The 22574-nt window shown below is 36.3% G+C and overlaps 1 protein-coding gene across 2 annotated transcripts in view; it reads left to right on the top strand.

The window, feature by feature from the left end:
- The window catches only part of LOC136033225 (fibropellin-1-like), a 176045-nt gene that overhangs the window by 120767 nt on the left and 32704 nt on the right, over window positions 1-22574 (top strand). For both annotated transcript variants that reach the window (XM_065713938.1, XM_065713937.1), the window contains exons 6-7: window positions 3668-3831; window positions 21210-21351. In XM_065713938.1, the coding sequence (XP_065570010.1) occupies window positions 3668-3831; window positions 21210-21351 (306 nt within the window). The remainder of the gene's footprint in view (window positions 1-3667; window positions 3832-21209; window positions 21352-22574) is intronic.

Here is a 22574-nt window from a genome sequence, read left to right as displayed (position 1 = left end):
AACTTTATCGATTCTGAATTGAACTTAAAAATTTTGTTTACTTTTTTTTCGTGTCTTAACAAGACATTGCGTATAATACAATGTGTGTGGGGGGGTCCACTCTATGACTCTGGATCTTAAAAAGGGCACTAGAAGTTCTGATTACCAATGCAATAGCCCCTCCAAAGTTTATACGATCATTTTTTCCATATATACCTTATAGGCCCCCAGGGAATGGCTTAGAACCCTTGCCTTGAGGGCTATGGGGGGGGGGAGTTTCTCAAAGACATATTTTCTGGACTTCTCAATTATGTTGAATCAAATGGTCATTTCAAAACACTGATTAGATGAGTTTGGGGAAATCGTGGGTGTGGGTGGGGGGTTAGTTGCCCTCCGGTCACTTTCGACTATTAAAAAGGGCACTAGCCCCTTCAAATTTCATTCGAATTAGCCCTTTTCGAAGTTTCTACTACAACTCCTTTGATACGAAGTGCCCTGGTCTAAACAAAGAAAAAAAATAATACATATTGCCCACGTCGCTCTTTTTGGACTTAAGTGCTAGAATAGGTTTGAAAATTAATGTTAAGAAGACTAAGTCACTAAGGCTAGGAATAAGTGAAGATGAACAGGTGACATATGGTCATATATGTCAAATGTCAATATGTCAAATATATATATATATATATGTCAAATATATATATATCAAATATGTCAATATATATATATATATATATATATATATATATATATATATATATATATATATATATATATTGTCATATATATATATATATATATATATATATGACAATATATATATATATATATATATATATATATATATATATATATATATATATATATATATGTCAAATATATATATATATATATATGTCAAATATATGTCAATATGGTCAAATATAGCTCTGAAGCATAGGCACTCCGGAAATCGGATGAAGATTTACTAGATGTTTTGTAGAGAAATTGCCTACGGATTGTTCTGGGTAACCGGCTGACTGATCGTATTTCAAAAAGTAGGCTGTACGTAAAGTGTGGTTCAATCTTGCTTTCTAGGGCTATAATGAAAGAATGGTTGAAATGGTTAGGGCGGCGTTCTGCGGAAGAAGGATGACGGATTGCCGAAGATTATCCTTTTCGGCCAACAGTCTAGGGCTAAACGGAAAGCAGGTCGTCCTCGTCTGTCGTCTGAGGTGGGAGGATGTCACAAATAAAGACTTAAAGGAAATTGGAACTTCTTGGGAGGGCGTAAAGAGGGAGGCTCTGAATAGATTGGGATGGAGGATAAGCTTGCGTAGCTGTGTTAGTAGTTGTTGTAGAGTTGTTAGTAGTAGTAGTATATTTTCGAATTTATTTCTGTTTATTTGATATCGATTATTAATAAAAACATAACACAATCACATCCCCTCCAAATGCCAGATAAAAAGGAGGAATAATCCACAAAATAAACAAATAAAAAAACATACTTTCAACTCAAAAATGTAAAAAAAAAACTACAGCATACCTTTCTACCACTAACTCAATACTCAACACTCAACTCCTTTCTTAAAACTCATCAAATCAATGCTAAAACTCAGAAAATACTAATAAAAATACTGACAAGTTAACACAATTATAGCAATTTTATATCCTGTCCATTTAGTCATTAAAATAAAATTTAGTAAATAATCCAGTTTTCAAAAGCTTTTTAAATTCACTCCTCTACGTCAAAGCTACTTTTAATTTCGTAACCTAACCAATTCCGTAATTTAGCTCTAAAGACCAGTGAAAACTTGAACTAGGCGCAGCCAAATTATTAACATGAATTTGACCTTGTGCCATGGAAATGAACATCATTAATATGTGTGAAAACACCTACAAAAAAGCGGACTTACCTTTGACGGTAAAAATAAAATACCTTTTACGGTAAAAAAAAAGTATAATAAAAATACGGACAAGTTAACACAATAATAGCCATGTATAGCTAACAATTATAGCCAAATTATAGCAATTATATGCCATGGAAATGAACATCATTAATATGTGTGAACACACATTAATATCTACAAAAGAAGTGGACTTACCTTTGACGCAATTTTATATGAAAACACCAGTAAAAACATTCACGGAGAGCAGCCTCTGGGAGTATTTTTAACTTAACTTAAGCCTTATGAGACGATAAAATCATATATAATTGGTGGAAATATTTTCAGTTAAATGTTAAGATTTCTTGCAATTGAATTTTGAGTTTTGCTGAATTTACAGTGGCAAACATGCTCAGGAAGGGCCTTGGCAAGGAGGAATCCACTCGAGTTGGTCCTTGACCCCTCTCATTAAAAATTTGCAACCTAAGTATGCGCTCTTTTGTATTTCCACTACTATAACCTCCTTCAAGTTTCACTTGTAAGGAAGTGAGAGCTAAGTATGCGCTCTTTCGTATTTTCACTACTCTAACCTCCTTTAAGCTTCGCCTGTAAGGAAGAAAGGCCTAAGTATGCGCTCTTTCGTATTTTTACTACTCTAACCTCCTTCAAACTTCACCTGTAAGGAAGAAAGGGCTAAGTATGCGCTCTTTCGTATTTTCACTACTCTAACCTCCTTCAAGTTTCACCTGTAAGGAAGAAAAGGCTAAGTATGCGCTCTTTCGTATTTTCACTACTCTAACCTCCTTTAAGCTTCGCCTGTAAGGAAGAAAGGCCTAAGTATGCGCTCTTTCGTATTTTTACTACTCTAACCTCCTTCAAACTTCACCTGTAAGGAAGAAAGGGCTAAGTATGCGCTCTTTCGTATTTTCACTACTCTAATCTCCTTCAAGTTTCACCTGTAAGGAAGAAAAGGCTAAGTATGCGCTCTTTCGTATTTTCACTACTCTAACCTCCTTCAAGCTTCACCTGTAAGGAAGAAAGGGCTAAGTATGCGCTCTTTCGTATTTTTACTACTCTAACCTCCTTCAAACTTCACCTGTAAGGAAGAAAGGGCTAAGTATGCGCTCTTTCGTATTTTCACTACTCTAACCTCCTTCAAGTTTCACCTGTAAGGAAGAAAAGGCTAAGTATGCGCTCTTTCGTATTTTCACTACTCTAACCTCCTTCAAGCTTCACCTGTAAGGAAGAAAGGGCTAAGTATGCGCTCTTTCGTATTTTTACTACTCTAACCTCCTTCAAACTTCACCTGTAAGGAAGAAAGGGCTAAGTATGCGCTCTTTCGTATTTTCACTACTCTAACCTCCTTCAAGTTTCACCTGTAAGGAAGAAAAGGCCTAAGTATGCGCTCTTTCGTATTTTTACTACTCTAACCTCCTTCAAACTTCACCTGTAAGGAAGAAAGGGCTAAGTATGCGCTCTTTCGGATTTTTACTACTCTAACCTCCTTTAAGCTTCACCTGTAAGGAAGAAAGGCCTAAGTTTGCGCTCTTTCGTATTTTCACTACTCTAACCTCCTTCAAACTCCACCTGTAAGGAAGAAAGGGCTAAGTATGCGCTCTTGCGGATTTTCACTACTCTAACCTCCTTCAAGCTTCACCTGCAAGGAAGAAAGGGCTCATATTTTTTTGTATATGCAGCTAACAGGTTATTTTGAAAATCTCACTGAAATGTTTTACACGAGTTGAATTTTTAGGAAGTTTGGCAGATTTACAAAAAAAAATTGACGCTGGAGAAATGTATAATAAACCAGACAAATTTAATTTTAGCTGTAAGTGGCGTCCACTCATTTCAAATAAATCCTTCAGAATTCCGATTATGTTGGGTCGCCCCCAAGGAAGAACCAGTCAGTCGATATTCAATTGAAGTGGCTGGAAATTCAGAGAGAGTTGTACATGAATTTGCAGCGCAGGACTTACTCCAGGATTTAAATGTAAGGATTTTTGCGATTATTTGAATTCCAAGGCTCCTCTCCCCTGTGTACAGGTCCCAGTTAAAGAACATAAATCAGTCCCTCTTTCTATTTATAATCACATTCACGACGCGCAAAACCATTCTAGCTGCCGAGTATATCAGCAGGCACACGCGAGTATTTTTATGGTTTTTGGCATTTTTATTTATCATTCATATTGCTTTTGCACAAAATTTGTCTTTTTCTCTAATTTATTTGCTTTAAACTAATTTCTACTTTTAGTGCCCTAAAATACATTATTTATCTTTTAAAGTATGTTTCTAATAAGTGCTCCGTTGTTTTCCAACAGAATATTTTCAACCCAGGATAAATGAACTGACTAAAAAAGAAAAATATCCATTCACAATAAGATTTAGCTAAAACCAAGATTTAGCTAGCGCCAATTGGAGTCAATCAGATTTTTCAATGAATTTCCTGATTGGTTCAAAAATTCTCTGAACAGTCCTGATTGGCAAGAATCAGAGCAAGCTAAATATCGGTATTAGTAAAGCCTCATTGTGAATGGACCTTACGGAAGGACTCCAAGTGAACTGTGACAAAAAAAAGAAGAAAAACCGTAGCTCAATAATTAGAGCTCCCATCCTGCGCTCAACTCTCACTAATATCAAACTATTGTAGCAAATTAAAATATAAAATTTATGAAATGAATTATTTACGCTACAAGTTTTTGCTACTTTTTTATGAAGATTGTAGACCTACTTATGAATTTCATGCATACTGGGTATGATTATGCTTGTTTTCACCACACATTTGTATATTGTCCTCTCGTTTTTGCTAAGAATGTCCCGTGTATTCGGTTTATTTCAATTTGTCATCATGAGCGGAAATTGGTATTGAAAGTGTTATGGGGTTTTCACACTACGCCGCAGAATCTTTCACTTAAACTTTAAAAAAAAACTTTTTCGCATGCTGACCATTGGTCTGAGTTGCGCAGCTACCGATCTCCTGATTCGATGCCTTCAGCCGGGAGTGAAATGTGTGGTTAGGGGCAAATGATCCGACACATCCTGTGTTTTTCCCCAGATTTCTCCAGGTACCCATTTAGAGCTGGGTCGATTCTGGCTGAGCTTACAAGGAAACACCTGTGACCTCTGTTCCAAGCCAAATAAACAGCAACACCAGGACTTGAACCCCTGACCTCAGGATTTCAAGCCCGGAGCGCTAACCACTCGGCTAGGACGGCTAAAACATTTCACACTGTCATAAATCAAGATGGTACGTTACATTATATAATCTTCCGAAGCAAATTTTGTTCGTAACGTATGCTGTGCCAAGTAGAATGGGTTCTATATAGAGTTTGCTTCATGTAAGTTCGTGTTACGTTATGGGAAAGCCAATAAAGAAGCAACAAAAGCGAATTTGTGGATGAGCAGTTAATAAGTTCTGAAATAAATATATAAACTGTTTTTTCTCAAGGTCTTTTAGACTTGATCAGAGCTCGAATCTCCATCTTCATTCCACATTTTTAATTTTTGAATAGTTTGCTTGATGAGTGAATGATTTTAGGCGGTGATTATGATAGTTTTAGGTGTCGTACTTACAGCGATAGCTGTAACCTCGTAATAGGCGAATCACGGCAGATAGTAACTGGAATAAAGCGTTTTTATAAAAAACGATGTTTTGTAAGAAAAAAGATATCATTTGAAGTCGATTTACGATTTGTATTTATGTATAATCTGAATAGCAATTGTTTGTTGCGAAAACAGATAACGGAAATTTGGGAAAAGACTCTGAAAATAACGTTGTGTCAAAATGGAAACTGCTCGAAAACCCGATGTAGGAGAATTACAGTCCCGCATTTTAAACAAAAAGCAAAATAACCATTTTGCATGGGGGGCAGGGTAGATAGTATTGAATTAGTGGTCGTAACATTTCGCAGGGGGAGACATTTGAAATAAAGTTGCAACATCTCTATCAAACAGTTTGAGAGTTTCGGCTCGATAGTAACCGAAACTCTAAAAAAGCTGAATTTTAATATCAATAGACATATCAAAAGAATTTGCTTATTGCGTTGATTCCAAATATACAAGATTTATTAAGCTTAGTGTTACCCATAAAAGGCTACGAGCCTGAGGAAATCTGCCTGATTTTCGAAAAAGGGGGAAACACCCCTAAAAGCCAACGTACTTTCGTGAAATCACACCATCGCATTTAGCATATTAGAGAACCCACTGTAGAGGTTTGAAGCTCCTATCTGCAAAAATGTGGGGTTTTGTATTTTTTGCCAGAAAAAAGATCACGGATGCGCGTTTATTTGTCTGTTTGTTTTCTTTTTCTTGTTAGTTTTTCCCAGGGACAAAGATATCGAACCAGTTGTCCCAGAAGATCGGGAGAGGGCTCATCTGGACGGAAATTAAAAGTTCCAGTTTTCTTATTAAGTGACCAAAAAGATTGGAGGGCAACTAGCTCCCCTTCCAAATCCCTTTTTTTTCAAAATCGTCCGATAAAAATTTTGAGAAAGTCATTATGTTCAACATAGTTGGTAGGTCCCAAAACTATGACTTTGGAGATAACATGACCCCCCACAGCCCCTGGGAAAGGTCTTTAAGTCGTAAAATTTGTCCGACTCCAGAAACACGAGAGACGTCTAATAAGATTAGAAAGCTTTCTAAAAGTGCTAAAAGCTTTAGCGTGAAGAACAAGTTTTAATTTTGCTCCTTCGTTTCACTAAAAAACAAAACAAAAAAAACTCGTTTTTTATTTAATTGTAAAAAGCATGACTCCCTTCTTCTTGTCGCAAGATTCCCAGGATGAGAGAATCCAGCATGCGTTTCTCTGACATCCCTATTGGTTTTTGCTGATAAAATTGTCAAGGCCTATCGAAGATAATTTCTGATGCAAGTTCTAATGCAATTAGCACGACAGACAAGTTCCTAACGACTGGAAAATTGTATTTTTGCTCCCAATTCATAAAAGAGTAACAGTCTTACTTTCGAGTATGCTTGGCCGGTTACTTTGAATTTTACCTTTTTTTGCAACCTTTTTTTTTTATAATCCTTTTATGCTTACCTGAAATAAGCTTCTGATTTAGTTGACCATAACATTTTGATTAGTAACTACTAAATGACTTTCAAATCAAAACTTTTTTGTAAAAATATTAGCTGTTATTTCATGGTTGACTTTAAATATTTAGATATAAGAAATTTCACCCTGACCCTCTTCCTATCCACTGTGGCATTCCCCAGGGTACACTTTTGGATCCGCTTATGTTCCTTGTATAGGATAATAACCGTGGTAATGGTTTCCCCAGTCGGTGTAAATTTATGGATTTTTTTTTCTTGCGGAAATTTGTTATTATAATGTCAAAACTATTCAACCTTGGCATTTTCAAGGCCGATGCTGCGACTGAGGAAGACCGTACTTTAAACATGAAATCCTAAAAGTTCTATATTCTTAGCATTAATCTATTGAACATTCCCTTCATGCAACTCCACCTGAACTGGTCATTTGGAGCTCAAATCTCCTCGACGTTGGTTTATCTTATGACCTAAGGAATACCCATGTTTCTAATATCCTTCACAAGGCCGTATCCAGGGGGGTGCTAGGGGGCTTATCCCCTTGAAATGGTTGTCGGACTCGTAAATGCGTAAGAAAATATCTATAAAAAAAAAAATTTGGTACTTTTTTAAGTGATTCGTGCTCCTCCCTGAAAAAATGGCCCGAAACAAACGATCCTGGATATTATCTAGATCCTTCAAAAAACACACTCCTCCCTTTTGAAGCTCTCATGTCTTCTCCTTAAGCTCTTCAACTGCCCCTCTCTCTTATTATCTTCAATTTAACGGGCCTTTATTCAGAATATTGTTAGAATATGCCGGCTCTTGGGGCTCTCTTGCCTTTCTGATGAAATTTCTCATAAAAAGAAATAGCCAAAAAGTGCCCCTAAAAACCACCCAATAAGGGGAGAAAATGCCTTACTCCTACCTGTTAAAAAGGTGTGTTGATTTTCAAACAGTTCGTGGTAACGAACTGTAGTAAGGAGCGACCCGGCTCAATAGTAACCAAAACTCTAAAAAATGGAATTCATCAGATCAAGCAATCAGATTCAGCATACCAGAGAGACCTACTGTAGAGTTTTCAAGGTCCTATGTACAAAAATGTGGAATTTTTCAATTTTGGTCAGAAGAAAGTTCACGAATGCGTGTTTGTTTTTTGTTTGTTTTTTCCCTGGGCTGATCATATCAAACCAGTGATCGTAGAAGATCGGGAAAGGGCTTATTTAATCGGAAATCAAAAGTTCTGGTGCCCTTTTTAAGTGACGAAATATTGGAGGGCAGCTAGCCCCTCCCACGCTTATTTTTCCCCAAAGTCACCCGACGAAAATTTTGAGATAGCAATTTTTCAACACAGTCATAAAACCTAATAACTATATCTTTGAGGATAACTTAACCCCCGCAGTCCCCAGGGTAAGGACTGCAAGTTATGAACTTTGCCCATTGTTTACTTATAGTATTGGCTATTGGGAAGCATACAAACGTTTTCGGGCGGTATTTTTCCGGTGGGAGAGAGTACGTGGGATGATCTTTATGGAGTAATTTTTCATGGGGAAGGTATTTCCAATGAAGGGGGAGCCAGAATTACTAGCATCATAAAAAAACGGTTAGAAATTAATGCGAGGTATTAAACAGTTCGTTGTAACGAACTGTAGTACCGACCTAGCTCAATAGTATACGAAACAAAAAACAAACGTAATTTTGAGGCTAATAGATACATCAAAACAATTGAATTTTTTTGCTGATTTGAAAGATCTAAGTTTTATCAAATTCAGTCTTATTCATCAAAAGTTATGAGCCTGAGAAAATTTGCCTTATTTTGGAAAGTAGGTTGAAACACCCCCTAAAAGTCACAGGATCTTAACGAAAATCAGACCATCAGATTCAGCGGATCAGAGAACCCTACTGTGGAGCGTGGGAGGGGGCACCTAGGTCCCCTCCCACGCTGATTTTTTCCCAAAGTCAACGGATCAAAATTTGAGATAGCCATTTTGTTCAGCATAGTCAAAAAATATAAGAACTATGTCTTTGGGGCTGACTTACTCTCCCATAGTCCCCGGGGGTGGGACTGCAAGTTACAAACTTTGACCAGTGATTACACACAGTAATGGCTATTGAGAAGTGTACAGACGTTTTAAGGGGATTTTTGGTTGGGGGGAGGGGGTTGAGGGAGAGGGCTACGTGGGAGGATCTTCCCTTGGAGGAATTTTTCATGGGGGAAAAGGAATTCCATGAAAGAGCGCTGGATTTTCTGGCATTGTTTAAAAAAAAACAATGGAAAAATAAATATGAAAATCTTTTTTTCAACTGAAAGTAAGGAGCACCATTAAAACTTAAGACGAACAGAGATTTTTGCACGTATGAGGGGTTCGTCTCCTCCTAGGCACCTCGCTCTTTGCGCTAAAGTATTTTTAGTAATTTCAAATATTTATTCTACGGCCTTTGTGATTCAGGGGTCATTCTCAAAGAATGACCCCTGAATTATAATGTATATGAGTAAACCCCCTCGAATACATCATAAAATATACGAATATAAAAGTTCGTTACGTAATTCGTAAGTTACGCATATATTTTACTAATAAAAATGTTTGTAAAAAATTAAAAGTTCTAGTTGCCTTTTTAAGTAATCAAAATTGGAGGCCAACTAGGCCTCCTCCCCCACTCCTTTTTCTCAAAATCGTCCGATCAAAACTAAGAGAGAGCCATTTAGCAAAAAAAATTAACACGCAAAATTTGTTTTAATTATTCGTGCGCGGAGAGCCAAAATCATACGTGCATTAATTCAAAAACGTTCAGAAATTAAATGAAAAAAACAAGTTTTTTTTAACTGAAAGTACAGAACGACATTATAACTTAAAACGAACAGAAATTAATCCTTGTAGGGAAGGGACTGCTCTCTCCTCAACGCCCCGCTCTTTACGCTAAAGTTGTTTACTGTTTTATAAAGAAGAATTAAGAGAAAGAGTCAAACTTTAGCGTAAAGTTTGACTCTTGTGAGTTGGTAGTAGTAGCAGTAGTGTTCAAAAAGTCACTGTTTGAAATTTTTTGCTACGGACTTGGTTTTGAACCTGTAGAAAGTTGGCTTATTGACTTGTTCCTTTTAACTCTTCATTTATTGTAAGTCATAAAATTTAATTTAGGCAAGTACTTCAAGTCAATGATCTCGTTACATATTTAGAATCATTAACCATGAATTTTGTCTTAGTTTTAGTGAATTGCGTGCAAAATGTGTGTGAAGTTTTTTTCTTGGTTATCGCCTGGTCATCTTCCGTGAGAAAAAGTATGGGTACTGATTGGCAGCTTTTGCTTTATTTTATACAAGGTAAAAGTTCAATCACCTCTTTTGATTAGCAGCCATTAGCTACAAAGTATTTAAAAATATTAGGAGTAATTGTGAAAAGTACAAAAAAAACCCTTATCCGCAATTCAGAGCCTAAGAAACCAAGGAAAACAGTTAGATGTTTTAGTTTTAATTCATAAAAATTTGAACATAATAATCCATTGACTCGAGAGGCTGTTAATTTACTCTGGGAGGAAATGGTATATGTCAAATTTCTGGCAAACAAGTCAATACATGGAACATTTTAGTTAATTATTAAATACATCTGAACAATCATACGGTGTCAGGGGGCTAGGCATCAATGAGTCTTTAGGGTCTGAAGGAGCAGAAATTGGCCCAAGAGACAATCTTCTTTGTTCCTATAATATTTGCCATTTTTTTTTTTACAATATCATAGGCAGCGCAATAGTGATGCCTAAGTAAAGAGCGATGTATAATTGTATGTATATGGGGATGTATAATAGTGATGCCTAAGTAAAGAGCGATGTAAAATTGTATGTATGGGCACAATGTATAATTGTTTTTTAGACTAGGACACTAGAAGGAGTTGTCGTAGAAACTTTGAAAAGGGCTTATTCGATTAGACATTGAAGGGGTTTGTGCCTTTTTTATTGGAGGGCAACCAACCCCCCTCCCACGCCAATCATTTCACCAAACACATTTAGTCAAAATTTTGGAGTAGCCATTTTTTTCAACGTAGTTGAAAGGCTCAGAAATTATGTCTTTGAGGATAACAACCCCCCACAGCCCTCAGGGCAAGGGTCGTAAGTTATGCCTTGGGATATATAAGGTTTCTAAGGAAAGGGTGGTCGTAGAAGCTTCGGAGGGGGCTTATTAGACTGGTAATCAGAAGTTCTACTGCCATTCTTAATTGTCAAAGCAATTGGCCGACAGCCACCCCCCCGCTCATCATTCCCCCAAACACATTCAGTAAAAATGTTAAGATAGCCACTTTGTTCGGTGGGGTTAAAAGGTCCAGTATTTTCGCAGTTGAAGATGACCCCTCCCCCCTGCCCTCGGGGTAAGGGTTTTAAGTTATGCCACGGGGGCATAAAAGGTTTAAATGGAAAGGGTAATGGTATAAACTTCGGAGGGAGATCATTGGACTGGATAAGAGAAAAATAAATTAGTGAGTGATTTACATTCAATTAGGAAATCAAAGCAAATGGAGGACAGCCACCCCCCCCGCTCATCATTCCCCCAAACACATTCAGTAAAAATTTTAAGACTGACTATAATTGAACTAGACTGTAATTGATCTATGGGTTGGCAACCTGCGGGCCGCAACGGCCCGCGAGGTTTCCTGGTGCGGCCCTTTAAATCCTCGCCGCAACGTATCAGACTGACCATATTACACACCATACCAATGCACATTGGAGAGAAAGGGGGGACCATCTAGTATTTTCGAAAAAAATCCCTCAACGCCATCTAGCATAGTTACTTTCATGTTCATCCGTTCAGACCAATCGTTTTGTTCTGTTATGGTTTTTGATTAAATCTACCTCAAAGTTTGGGAAACACCCTAAAAACATTTTGCCTTTAGATTTTCTTTGTTTATTCTGTTTCAGGTCAGTAAGGTTTAGTGTGTATGGTACCAAATGAAAGCCAAAGGAGAAGCCGAAGCCTCCACGGAGAAATCCCCCTCCCCACGGAAATATCCTCTAGACAATTTGATCCCGGTGAAAATTTATCTCGGACAATTATTCTTAACAACCTTACGCGTAAAATTGAGATGGAAAAGAGAAAGCAAGACATATAAGAAGAATTTTGTATACGGATTCTGGCAAATTCCCCCAGTGTAAAATTTCCCATGACAAGCTCACCCCCTGGAAACTTCGCTCGCTATGTAAAAAAAAATCTCCTGTGGAAAAATACCCAGCAGAAAATTTGTCCTTCCATCCGAAAATGTTTGCATGCTTCCCAATAACAAATGCTATTCATAAACAATAGGCAAATTTTATAACTTAAAGACCTTTCCCCCAGGGCTGTGGGGTTCACGTTATATCCAAAGGCATAGCTATTGGACCTTTCAAATACAATGAACAAAATGGTTACCTCAAAATTTTGATAGAATGATTTTGGGGAAAAGGGGTGGGAAGTGGGCCTAGTTGCCCTCCTATCTTTTTTATCACTGAAAAGGACACTAGAACTTTTAATTTTCGTTCGAATGAACCCTTTGGGTTCAATTTTTTTTACTATATTTGGAATCAGCAAAATAATCTGATTCTTTTGATATACCTATCGGTATCGAAATTCCGATTTTTAGAGTTTTGGTTACTAATGAGCTGCGTCGCTCCTTACTTACAGTTCGTTACCACGAACAGTTTGATTTTGTACATAATAGGAACTGATGTGCTCGAGGGGTCGCTGTCTCTCAGAAATCATGTAGCCTACACCAGGTAATGTGTGCCAAGTTTGGTGGAACTGTGGTGGAACTGGGGTTTTTCCCCCCTCATTGGAAAATAAGGCAAATTTTATCAGGCCCATGGCTTTTGATGTGTAACACTAAATTGAATGAAACACATATAATTGGAATCAGCAAAATAATCTGATTCTTTTTATATCAATCGGTATCAAAATTCTGTTTTTTAGAGTTTTGGTTACTAACGAGCTACATCGCTCCTTACTTACACTTCGTTACCACGAACTGTTTGATTCTGTAGATGTTCAGAACTGATGGGCTCTAGGGGTCGCTGCCTCTCAGAAATTATGTACACCGGTTGCTGCGTGCCAAGCGTGGTGGAACTGTGCCAAGCGTTTTGAGGAGTGTTCTAAGGGTAATGGGAACTGTGCCAATCATGGCGGAACTGTTCAGCACACTTTGTGTTCTGCGATGTATGCCAGGGGGAGGGAGGTCAGTGCCCCCTCTGTTATGCTTCACAAGCTTCTAATTGTGTAAAATTAAGCTCAAACGGGAAATACATCGCAAATAGGGTAAAATTAGCGTATTCTTTTCAATTTTATCCCTCCTTCTCTAGGAGGAAGAGGAATTCTCTTCGCTACGTCTTCAAACACTTTTACAGATTCTATTGTAATACTAGACTTAAATTTGCAATCAATCAACTTTGATAAATTCTGTGTTTTATTAAAAAAGCGCTAAAATTACACTCTTATTTTTTTTTAGTGATTAACAGTTTAACTTATGATCTCATTCGGGAATTATTATGAATCAGAAGAGGTGTGCATCAATTTTTTCAAGTCAGGGGTAAGGTTTTTAAGTCAGCTCAACTAGTTATAAACTACTGATTTTTTCATTCATAAAGTTTCGTTTTAAAATAATACGATTATTCTTTTTGTTCTAATAAAATCGTAACATGGTATTGTTTTCCAGGGCAAAATATCATCAGCTTGATTAATCTAAAGAAAAACGCCTGTTTTTTTTTCCCCGAATTTTCCCCGAGAGCAAAATATCTTTTCTTGGAAATAATTGGAAACAAATACGGATTTTTAATGGTTTCTTTAAAATGTAGTGGTCGTTTGAATCATGATCGCCAAGTTTTTAATTTCTGTGTGGGCGCTGGGACCCATTATTTTGAACTTATTCAAATTCTAATCCCCAATGTGTTGACAGTAACGAATTAAAAGTTACACTGATATGTTTTTGGAGGGGTGTGTGAAAATATTCCATCGGAAGGGAGTCAGCGTCCAGTAGTCATTACTTCCTATTTTGTACTTAAAAACCATTAGTTTTGATGGCCTTTCATAATATTAATTTAATCAGGGGCATTATTTTGGGGAGATCAATGGGTTACTGGTTCTATAACCTTCAATTTGCATAAAATAGTGCTGAAATGGAAATTCTATATAAAATTCATTTATTTGCAGTGGGTAATTAGAAAATAAGAAGGGGGGTAGCGGCCACTAATCCTCACTCTCTATTTGGCGCGCATAAACCATTAACTGATGACCTTGAATGATTTAACCTGTGGCATGATTTTTGGGAGTATGTGCCTCAAATTATTTGAAATACTGCTAAAACGACAGGCCTAAGTCAATCGTAAATTTAAAAAAAGCTGCGTTTTTTAAGTAGATTTTTAGATCTTGGCTTCCTCCAAGATAAATTTAAATGTTGTGTCAGAGTTTAGCATGAAAATAAAAGATAATAATAAGTAAATCAACAGATAAAATAAGTAAATAAGTAAAAAAGATAAAATTAGTAAATTAAAAAAAAATCATTAGTGCAGCTAGTTATTCTTTTATGCGCTTTATTAGGTTTTCTACTAGATATAAAAAGACAATTTTAAGTAAATTATTCTATAATGAAGCGTCCGGCGTATTTTTTTTTTTTTTTTTATAAAAAAAATGCTAAGAAACAGGGATTTTGGTTGCCAAGAGTGGGTCCTGGGGAAAAATTTCTTTCTTGACCCTTCCCCAAATTTTTCATTAGTAATATGGTCCCAGGGTAAATTATTTTTACATGCCGTACCAGCAGGGGGTGGCGATTCAGGCGGGGGCAAGGAGGCTGGTAAATGCCCATTCACCCTATTTTCGCCTTCCCCCTAGATTTTAGGAAATTCCTTTGTCGGTATTTTCATGAAAATAGATTCTTTTGGCATTTTCGTGAAAAAAAATTGGAAAAATAACACAATTGTCCCCCCCATAGAATTTGCAAATGTACTCCCTTCGTTTTCGTGAATTAGTGTCGTTGCATACTAGTGAATACTGATATTAGAAGGGATGAACCAACCACATCAATCGTCTGGTCATTCTGGTTGCAATTAATTGAAAAACAGCTTTCCGAGAAAAGAAGTTCTCAAAGAAAAAATATTAAAAAATAGAATGTGCACATATAGATCCTATAGTAAGTCAAATTTAAAATGTACAGGTAAGAATAAACAAAAATTCAGACGAATAACTGAGTCAAATTTAAGATGAACAGAAGTTACAACTAATAAAAGTGACCGCCCTTTTTAACCCTCTCAAGACTAGAGTGTCATTATACACTTTACTGAAAACGTTTCAAACAGTGTGTTTTCAACAACAACAATAACAAAAGAGAAAGAAAATCACAATGCTTTTAAAGGCTTACAGATACGCTCTGTCACAAATAAGAGTGTGGCTACCGCCCCTCAAACCCTCTAAAAGGCGAGGGTCATTTGTGCTTTACTGAAACGATCTGCATATTGGGCAGGGCCTTTTTGTTTTTGAAATATCATTAAAAAAAGTAGTGTATTATAATATTAATCAAGAGTACAGGAAAGAAACCCTAAGAGCCAATGACCTTTGATGATAAGTTTAAAAAAGTAAAAATGGATTGACTTGGATTGTCTCCTGAAAGGCTCATTTCGTGTATAATGAAGGGTGATAATTAATTTTAAGTCAGAACATTCGAAATACAAAGTAGGTAGTAGTTCATGGCTCTGGTGAGGATTTGGCAAAATCCACAGATGAGATGAAGGGTGGGGGGTTTGTACCGCCCAACTTAACGACGATGACTTTAGTGAATTGTGACGAAGACAAGCTACCAAAAATAGGGATGGCGTTGCTTCCAATCAAATCCCCAAAAGATAGGGGTATTTGCAAGGCCGTATCGGGGGGAGGGGGCTAGTAGGTTTTAACCCCCCTCCCGAAGTATTTGTCCGACTTGTAAAAAGGTAAAGCAATTGAATATAAACAAATTTTTGATGCGTTTTTTAAGTTTTTTGTACACCCCCCCCCTGAAAAAATCCTGGATAAGTCCTTGGGTATTTGTGAGGTTTAATGTAAACTATGTAGATTACTAAATTTGTTAGACATATAACTCTGGTAAAATAATGGTGAAAATCAGCCAGTGGCTCAGAATTTAGTGAATTGTGTTAATATTATTATAATTATTGTTAAAACCAAAGTAAATTTGCCATGCTATAGACTTTCTGATCTTTTCTTTTTCAAAATTACTAAGTCACAAAATCTGTGGTATTAATATGTGACGCGTAGCCAAAGACCATAAAACGTATCCTTGAAATTTTATAGGGCAAAAAAAAATTGGCAATTAAGTTTTAACACAAGGAAGCTCTGGTCAACGCAATAGATCTGGCCAATTATAAAACAATTTCAAACTTATCGTAAACTTGTCTGGATTCTGTCAAAATATCCGTACTGGCGGGTCACAATGACGGCTTTTGTAAAAGGTTTGATTAGCAAGGTGTAGGAGCCGGTTTCATCATAGGCAATGACTAATAGATTAATTCGATGTCATCAATTTTTTTGATGTATCCAAAGTTAGCAAGTTGTTTTGGAGAGGCTAAAGCAAACTTCATAATTCAGCAAAACTGCGCCCAAAGATCTCCTGAAACTGGAGAACATCTATGCGCCAATGCACGAACACGTTGGAAGGGTGGATTTTCTTGAAGGTTTGATATAAAGATATATATCAAATCTAGAGTGAATTGCTCCCCTCAGTTGGTGCCCCCAGAATCTACAGTCTTGGCTCCCCATAAATTTTCCCGGTACTTATGTATTATTCAGAACACACTCAATAAGTGAAGTTATGTTCTTTCGTGAACAAAAATCCGGTTTCATAGCCACAAAGACAAAACTCAATTTAGTTTGCAACGAATAATGATAGAAGATAGTGTCTGAACATGGATTTTGGAATGAATTAATGGCGCCGAGGTACATCCCGCCATTATTTACAATCATACTTAGTAGAGTACATGTGGCGGGTGGCAGTAAAGGCAGAAGGAAGACCTCCTTTTAACGCGATTCTTAACGTAATTTCTGTGTTCTGTGTAAATAATTGTAAGTTGTAATTTTACAATTTTCCTAATAAAGTGTTATATCTTCATCATATTTTGTTTTATTTCATTAGCTTTATCAAAAGTTTGGGCTATATATTTGCACTTTAGTGGGGTGGGGTGCATTATATCAAAATACCTAACTTAACCTAACCTAACCACCTCTATATATAAAATATTTAATTGAAATGTACCAGCATCGTAGTTTGTTTCGCGAAAGAACCTAACTTCACTTATTGAGTGGGTTCTGAATAATACACAAGTACCATTCTCCCAGACAAACGGAGTAAATGAATTGTGCCTCTATTCAGAAACTGATTTTGTCCAAAGTAGGATGTTTTCCGCTTTCTTGGGCCCTGTGAAGTTCATTCCTTTGTTCCTACATAAAAATAAATGCAATTATGTAGCTGATCAGAAATTGAAAGTGAATTCAACTGTGTTGCGTGCAAAAACTGCATTATAGTTGTTTTTTTCATATGTTCTGCTGAATTAATCAGGTTGAAAGCCAGAAACTTAGAGTGTGTTCGGACCTTGGACTTTAGCTGGCTAGACTTGAACTTTAGTTAACCTCAAGGGTTTTATCCTTTGTTATCACAGCTGCTTTGACCCTTTTACCCTCGAATTCTAGGTGACTTTTCAAACTCTTGTCACTGAATACACTGAGTAGTCTACACCTAGTCACTTTGAATATTGGAGTTACCACTTATGGGCAGGGCCAGATTTGAAGCTTTGACGCTCCGAGGCCCAAGAGTTTTTGCCACTCTGTTTTTGCAAGGTTTTCAGGAAAATCCCCGAAACTTGGAGAGAGTGGAAGTACTGAACAGAACGCAACTGGTGAGCCAAAAGTAATGAAAGAGTGATATCGAACTCATAGCTGTCATTCTTGGGAGACATCTGACAGTTTATAAGTAACCACGGAAATCCTGTGTTGTTCTAAATCACCTTTCTACCATTAGGCAGCGTGGCGGTGGAGTGCACTTGGTACATTGACGATAAATCACATCAGTGCAGTTTTTGTTAATCACTCAGTGATATTTTATTGCGCCCCCTGGCATTGCGTGCCCCTTGACTCAGGCCTAATGGCCCTATTGGTAAATCTGGGCGTGCTTATAGTATTTTGAATTCTGGATAAAAGTTATCATTGGGTATTTGCAAGGACTTCATTTAGGGGAATTGGATACCTTAAATCATGTTTGCGATCCTCAGTGTCGGTGAACCACCTCAAAGACACAGAGTCCATTCGTGATTTATCCCAGGAGACTTGACACCATCGAGAGCTACTGAGAGCTCGTGGATTGAATATAAAATTTGATTGGAAAGACAGTAAAAACTTATATCCCTTATGTTTGCAAAGTTTTCAAAGTGCGTTGCGCCACAATGAACTCCCAAAGCTACCAAATTGCTCAAATGATATTTTCATTGAGTTGATGTTTCTAGCATATATGCTTCAACATTTATAGGGACTACCCTTTTCTGAACTTGAAAAAGTAAATTCTGCTCCGTTTGAGCGATAAAAAAAAATTCTCACTTTCTATTGATGTAAGTTTCACTGAAACTGAATGTATTTACATGAGGCACAAAACAGCTGAATTTTTTTTTATAAGATTACTGGGAAAGTAGGGGATAATTTTTAGTTTCTGTCGTTTATCCAAGACTGCCCAATCAATTCTAAGTTATAGCAAGACCGTCCAATCAATTCTCAATAGCTTGGCCGCAAAAACTACAGAAGTTTAAAATGGAACAGATAGTGTGATTTCTTTGGGTATCGAATCCCCTTAAGTTCTTTTTACAGTCTTTAAAATTGGTTGAAAATCTTAAGTTAACTGTGGCAGATAATATCGCAACGACAAAACTGTAACTCACTATTGCGGTACCGCAACGGTAAATATCGCAACGGTGAAATTTTGTTTGTTCTTTAATTGAATGAACAAATGTCTTCTTAAATTTTAATTCGTTAGTTTTTTGTTCTAAGCAGTGCTTGTATGTTACTTAAGTGGTCATAGAGCCATGAAGTTAATTAACTAATTACATTAACTAGGAACCACTAGATAATAATCAACCAATAACTAATAATTGGAAATTAAATAATTAACTATCAACCAACAGTAACTACTAAAGACATATAAAAACCTTTGGAAAACTTTCGACGTTTGGACCTTGTCGACGTTTGGACCTACAGTCAACTACCCAAGGTCAGAGGCCAGAACGCTATCTTAAGGGCTGAGCACAAATAAGGTGTTTCAAGTTAAAAGCAGCTATATTTAACCAATATGGCCATATTTTACGTCAGTTTACAAACTAAGATCTCTTTCTAGGTCTACGCTTTATGACTTTGACCTAGCTTAAGTCAACACTTTATGAGCGTTTTTTAGACTGGCTTTAGTTTGAGATTTCTTCTGTACATTCGGGAAAATACCCACCTGTAACTGAAGTCTCTCAGTTTTCTACCTCTGCCATTAAAAAAAAATTACTTTTCCCTTATTACCACCATTCAAGTTTTTGTTCTATGTAGAAGTGGTTTCTTTCTTTATATCAGTATATACTTTATGATAATCAGCTTAGTATGAGAGGGGTAAACTACAATGTAATTATATTTCAATTAAATATTTTAGTTGGTATTTGGTTAGGTTTAACATAATGCGTTCTGGTGGGCCCTAATTTCCATAATTCCCTGTCGTAGTTTCCATGATTTCTTACTGAAACATTACATTTGTATCATACTTTGGTATGTTTCCTTTGGTATGTTTTCTAAGAGAAAAGTACCAAAAATAATAATAATTATAGTAATAATAAGTCATATGCTTAACCTTTTCTAACAAACCTCTCCTTCAAGTTTTCCTTTCAAGCTGGAATATATAAAAAAAATAATTAATCTAATTAATTTTTAAGCTGTAGTATTTATGGATTTTTTTACCTCATTTAATATAATAATCAATTGTCAAACAAATTGTCTTTGTTGAGTGTTAATGTTATAAAATTTTAAATAATCTGCCAAAAACAAACGCTGGAAGAGAATGCTATATCTAACTAGCCCTCTAGTCAATTGAGAAGAACGATTATTATTTACTATTCAAATGCAGCAGCCCAGTTTTAAAAATACAGCACCCCACCGCTGAAAAAAACTATGTAAAGATTAGACTGGAATGGGTTTCACTCCCCAAAACTAATTTGTGATTTTTTTTTTCTGGAATTCCTGGCTACTTACAGGAGCACCATTTGATGGGGATGGGGCCAATTTCTCAGTCCTCTTTATTTTTTTTCCTCTCCATTTATTTTAAAAATATTCTTTTTTGGTATCTCCATTGGAAATGTATCTTTTTGAGATTTTTGTTGAAAAAAATCGAAAAGACATTAAATTGCCCTTCCATATGTTTCTGACAATACAGTTATCCCCCTTTAAGTTTTCGTGAATTTGCTCCTATGGCTAATCGTAAATCAACAGAAACTGAGTCGTTGAATTTATCATGAAAATTTAACGAACTTCGCATTGAACTTGTCTTCTAAAATTTCTGGAAAATTTTTTTTTCTGGAATTCCTGGCTACTAACAGGAGCACCATTTGATGGGGATGGGGCCAATTTCTCAGTCCTCTTTATTTTTTTTCCTCTCCATTTATTTTAAAAAATATTCTTTTTTTGGTATTTGAGGTCCACTTCACCCGAACCGAATATTCACGTAGAGTTTCAATTTTATCTTCAACCATTGATAAAATATACCCCCAAGTATTTCCTGAAAGTTTAATTTTAGCACCCTTAGAAGTTCCTGAGTTACTGCTGATGCACCGTTTTGTCAATCTGGACACATATAGTGTTATTTGATTTTAGTTCAAACTCCTGCCCAACATTCCCTAATAGTCTCAATTTAATGCTAATGCTAATCTTTACTATGTAAAGATTAGACTGGAATGGGTTTCACTCCGCAGTGATTTGTTTTATTTTTTTGCTAGAATTACCGGCTACTAACAGGAGCACCATTTGACGAGGATGGGGCCAATTTCTCAGTCCTCTTTATTTTTTTCCTCTCCATTTATTTTAAAAAATATTCTTTTTTTGGTATCCCCATTGGAAATGTACCTTTTTTGAGACTTTTGTTGAAAAAAATCGAAAAGACATTACATTGCCCTCCCATATGTTTCTGACAACACAGTTATCCCCGTTTAAGTTTTCGTGAATTGGCTCCTATGGCTAATCGTAAATCAACAGAAACTGAGTCGTTGAATTTATCATGAAAATTTAACGAGTTTCGCAGTGAACTTGTCTTCTAAAATTTATGCAGAATTTGCATTTTGTAGGAACTTCAAGAGGATGGAAAAAAGAAAGTGTGTGCAATTGTCCTAGGAAAGAAGAATGAAGAAGCAAGTGTCAAAGTAAAAGCTTGGAACAAAGAAGGAAATGATGGAATGGAAAGTGAACCAATAATAGTCAAGCTCGATCGTGAGTTTTACTTTCTTTTTCTAACAATTGCTGGAAAATCTTGAAATTTTATCTAAATATTAGGGAAAAACATGGCTGGACAGAGTTCTGTCTTGGCCAGATTCATTTGTAAGCACATTACGTGAATGAAGGTTTCACGGAAATTTATCATCGTCAGGTTTTTGGCTTGGTAAATTTAAAGCTATTGGCTATCGATTAACCGGTAAGCGCAGCACACTCATACTGAAGGCTGTATCCAGGGTAAAGGGACTATGGGGTTTGAACCCCCTTCCCCGAAATTTTGGTCCGACTCGTAAAAACGCCACAAAAATGCAGATAAACATATTTTTGATTCGTCTTTTAAAGTTTTTTATTGTACCCTCCCCCCTGAATAAAAATCCTGGATGCGCCCTTGCTTATGCTTGAACCATTAAGGCAATAAAGGCACCATAGAAATATGCTATAGTCTGAATTGTTGGCTTGTGGAAGCTAGACCCCGGGGCTTGTGAATAACTCACAAGTATAGTAGAACTTCCTTTTCAGCTCTGCTATGGGTTGATGGGAATGATAACCTTTTGAAATTTCAATGTTGACAATTGATTAGGATCAAACATCTCAAAGTTTATTGTCTCTATTTCTTTTGCTTTAGTATTATTGAAAGGCATTTCTTCTCTTCTTTTAAAAACTAATCTTTATTTGACGTCTTTCTGTTTAAGTGGCAAAATTGCTCCCAAGATTATGTGCCTTGATTTTTTTTCTAATCAAGTTATTATGATGCAACGCACTTTACTATTTATATATGCATAGTTAATGAGGTTTGTTTTTTCTTGTTCCTGTTCTTGCATCTCTGACTTTTGACTAAACATTCTAAACGTTGCTAGCGCACACTAGAAATAATGGAAAATTAACAAAGTAATGCAATGAAATATTTTTATTGAAATAATGGCCTGTACAATATCATCATAACAAAAATTTTAATATCCATTCCATAAGATAATTCATCATGTTTTCTCTTTACATAGCACTTATTCTATTCCGGGGTCATATGCGACTTTTAACATGGTTTCATCTACTACCTCATCTCTCATTTCATAATTGCCATTACTGTGTTGGATGAGTGTGGCTGTTGGTAAACTGCCGATGGTACTATTAGCATCTTCAGACGCTTTTTTTTCATCGATTCAAATTTATATTAAATAAAAAAAACAAGTTTTTTAACTGCAAGTAGAAGCGACAATAAAACT

The sequence above is a fragment of the Artemia franciscana genome, chromosome 11 (assembly GCF_032884065.1).
Source record: "Artemia franciscana chromosome 11, ASM3288406v1, whole genome shotgun sequence".
NCBI lineage: Eukaryota > Metazoa > Arthropoda > Branchiopoda > Anostraca > Artemiidae > Artemia > Artemia franciscana.
Note: the sequence above shows the minus strand (reverse complement) of the source record. Positions and strands in the feature narration are given on the sequence as shown.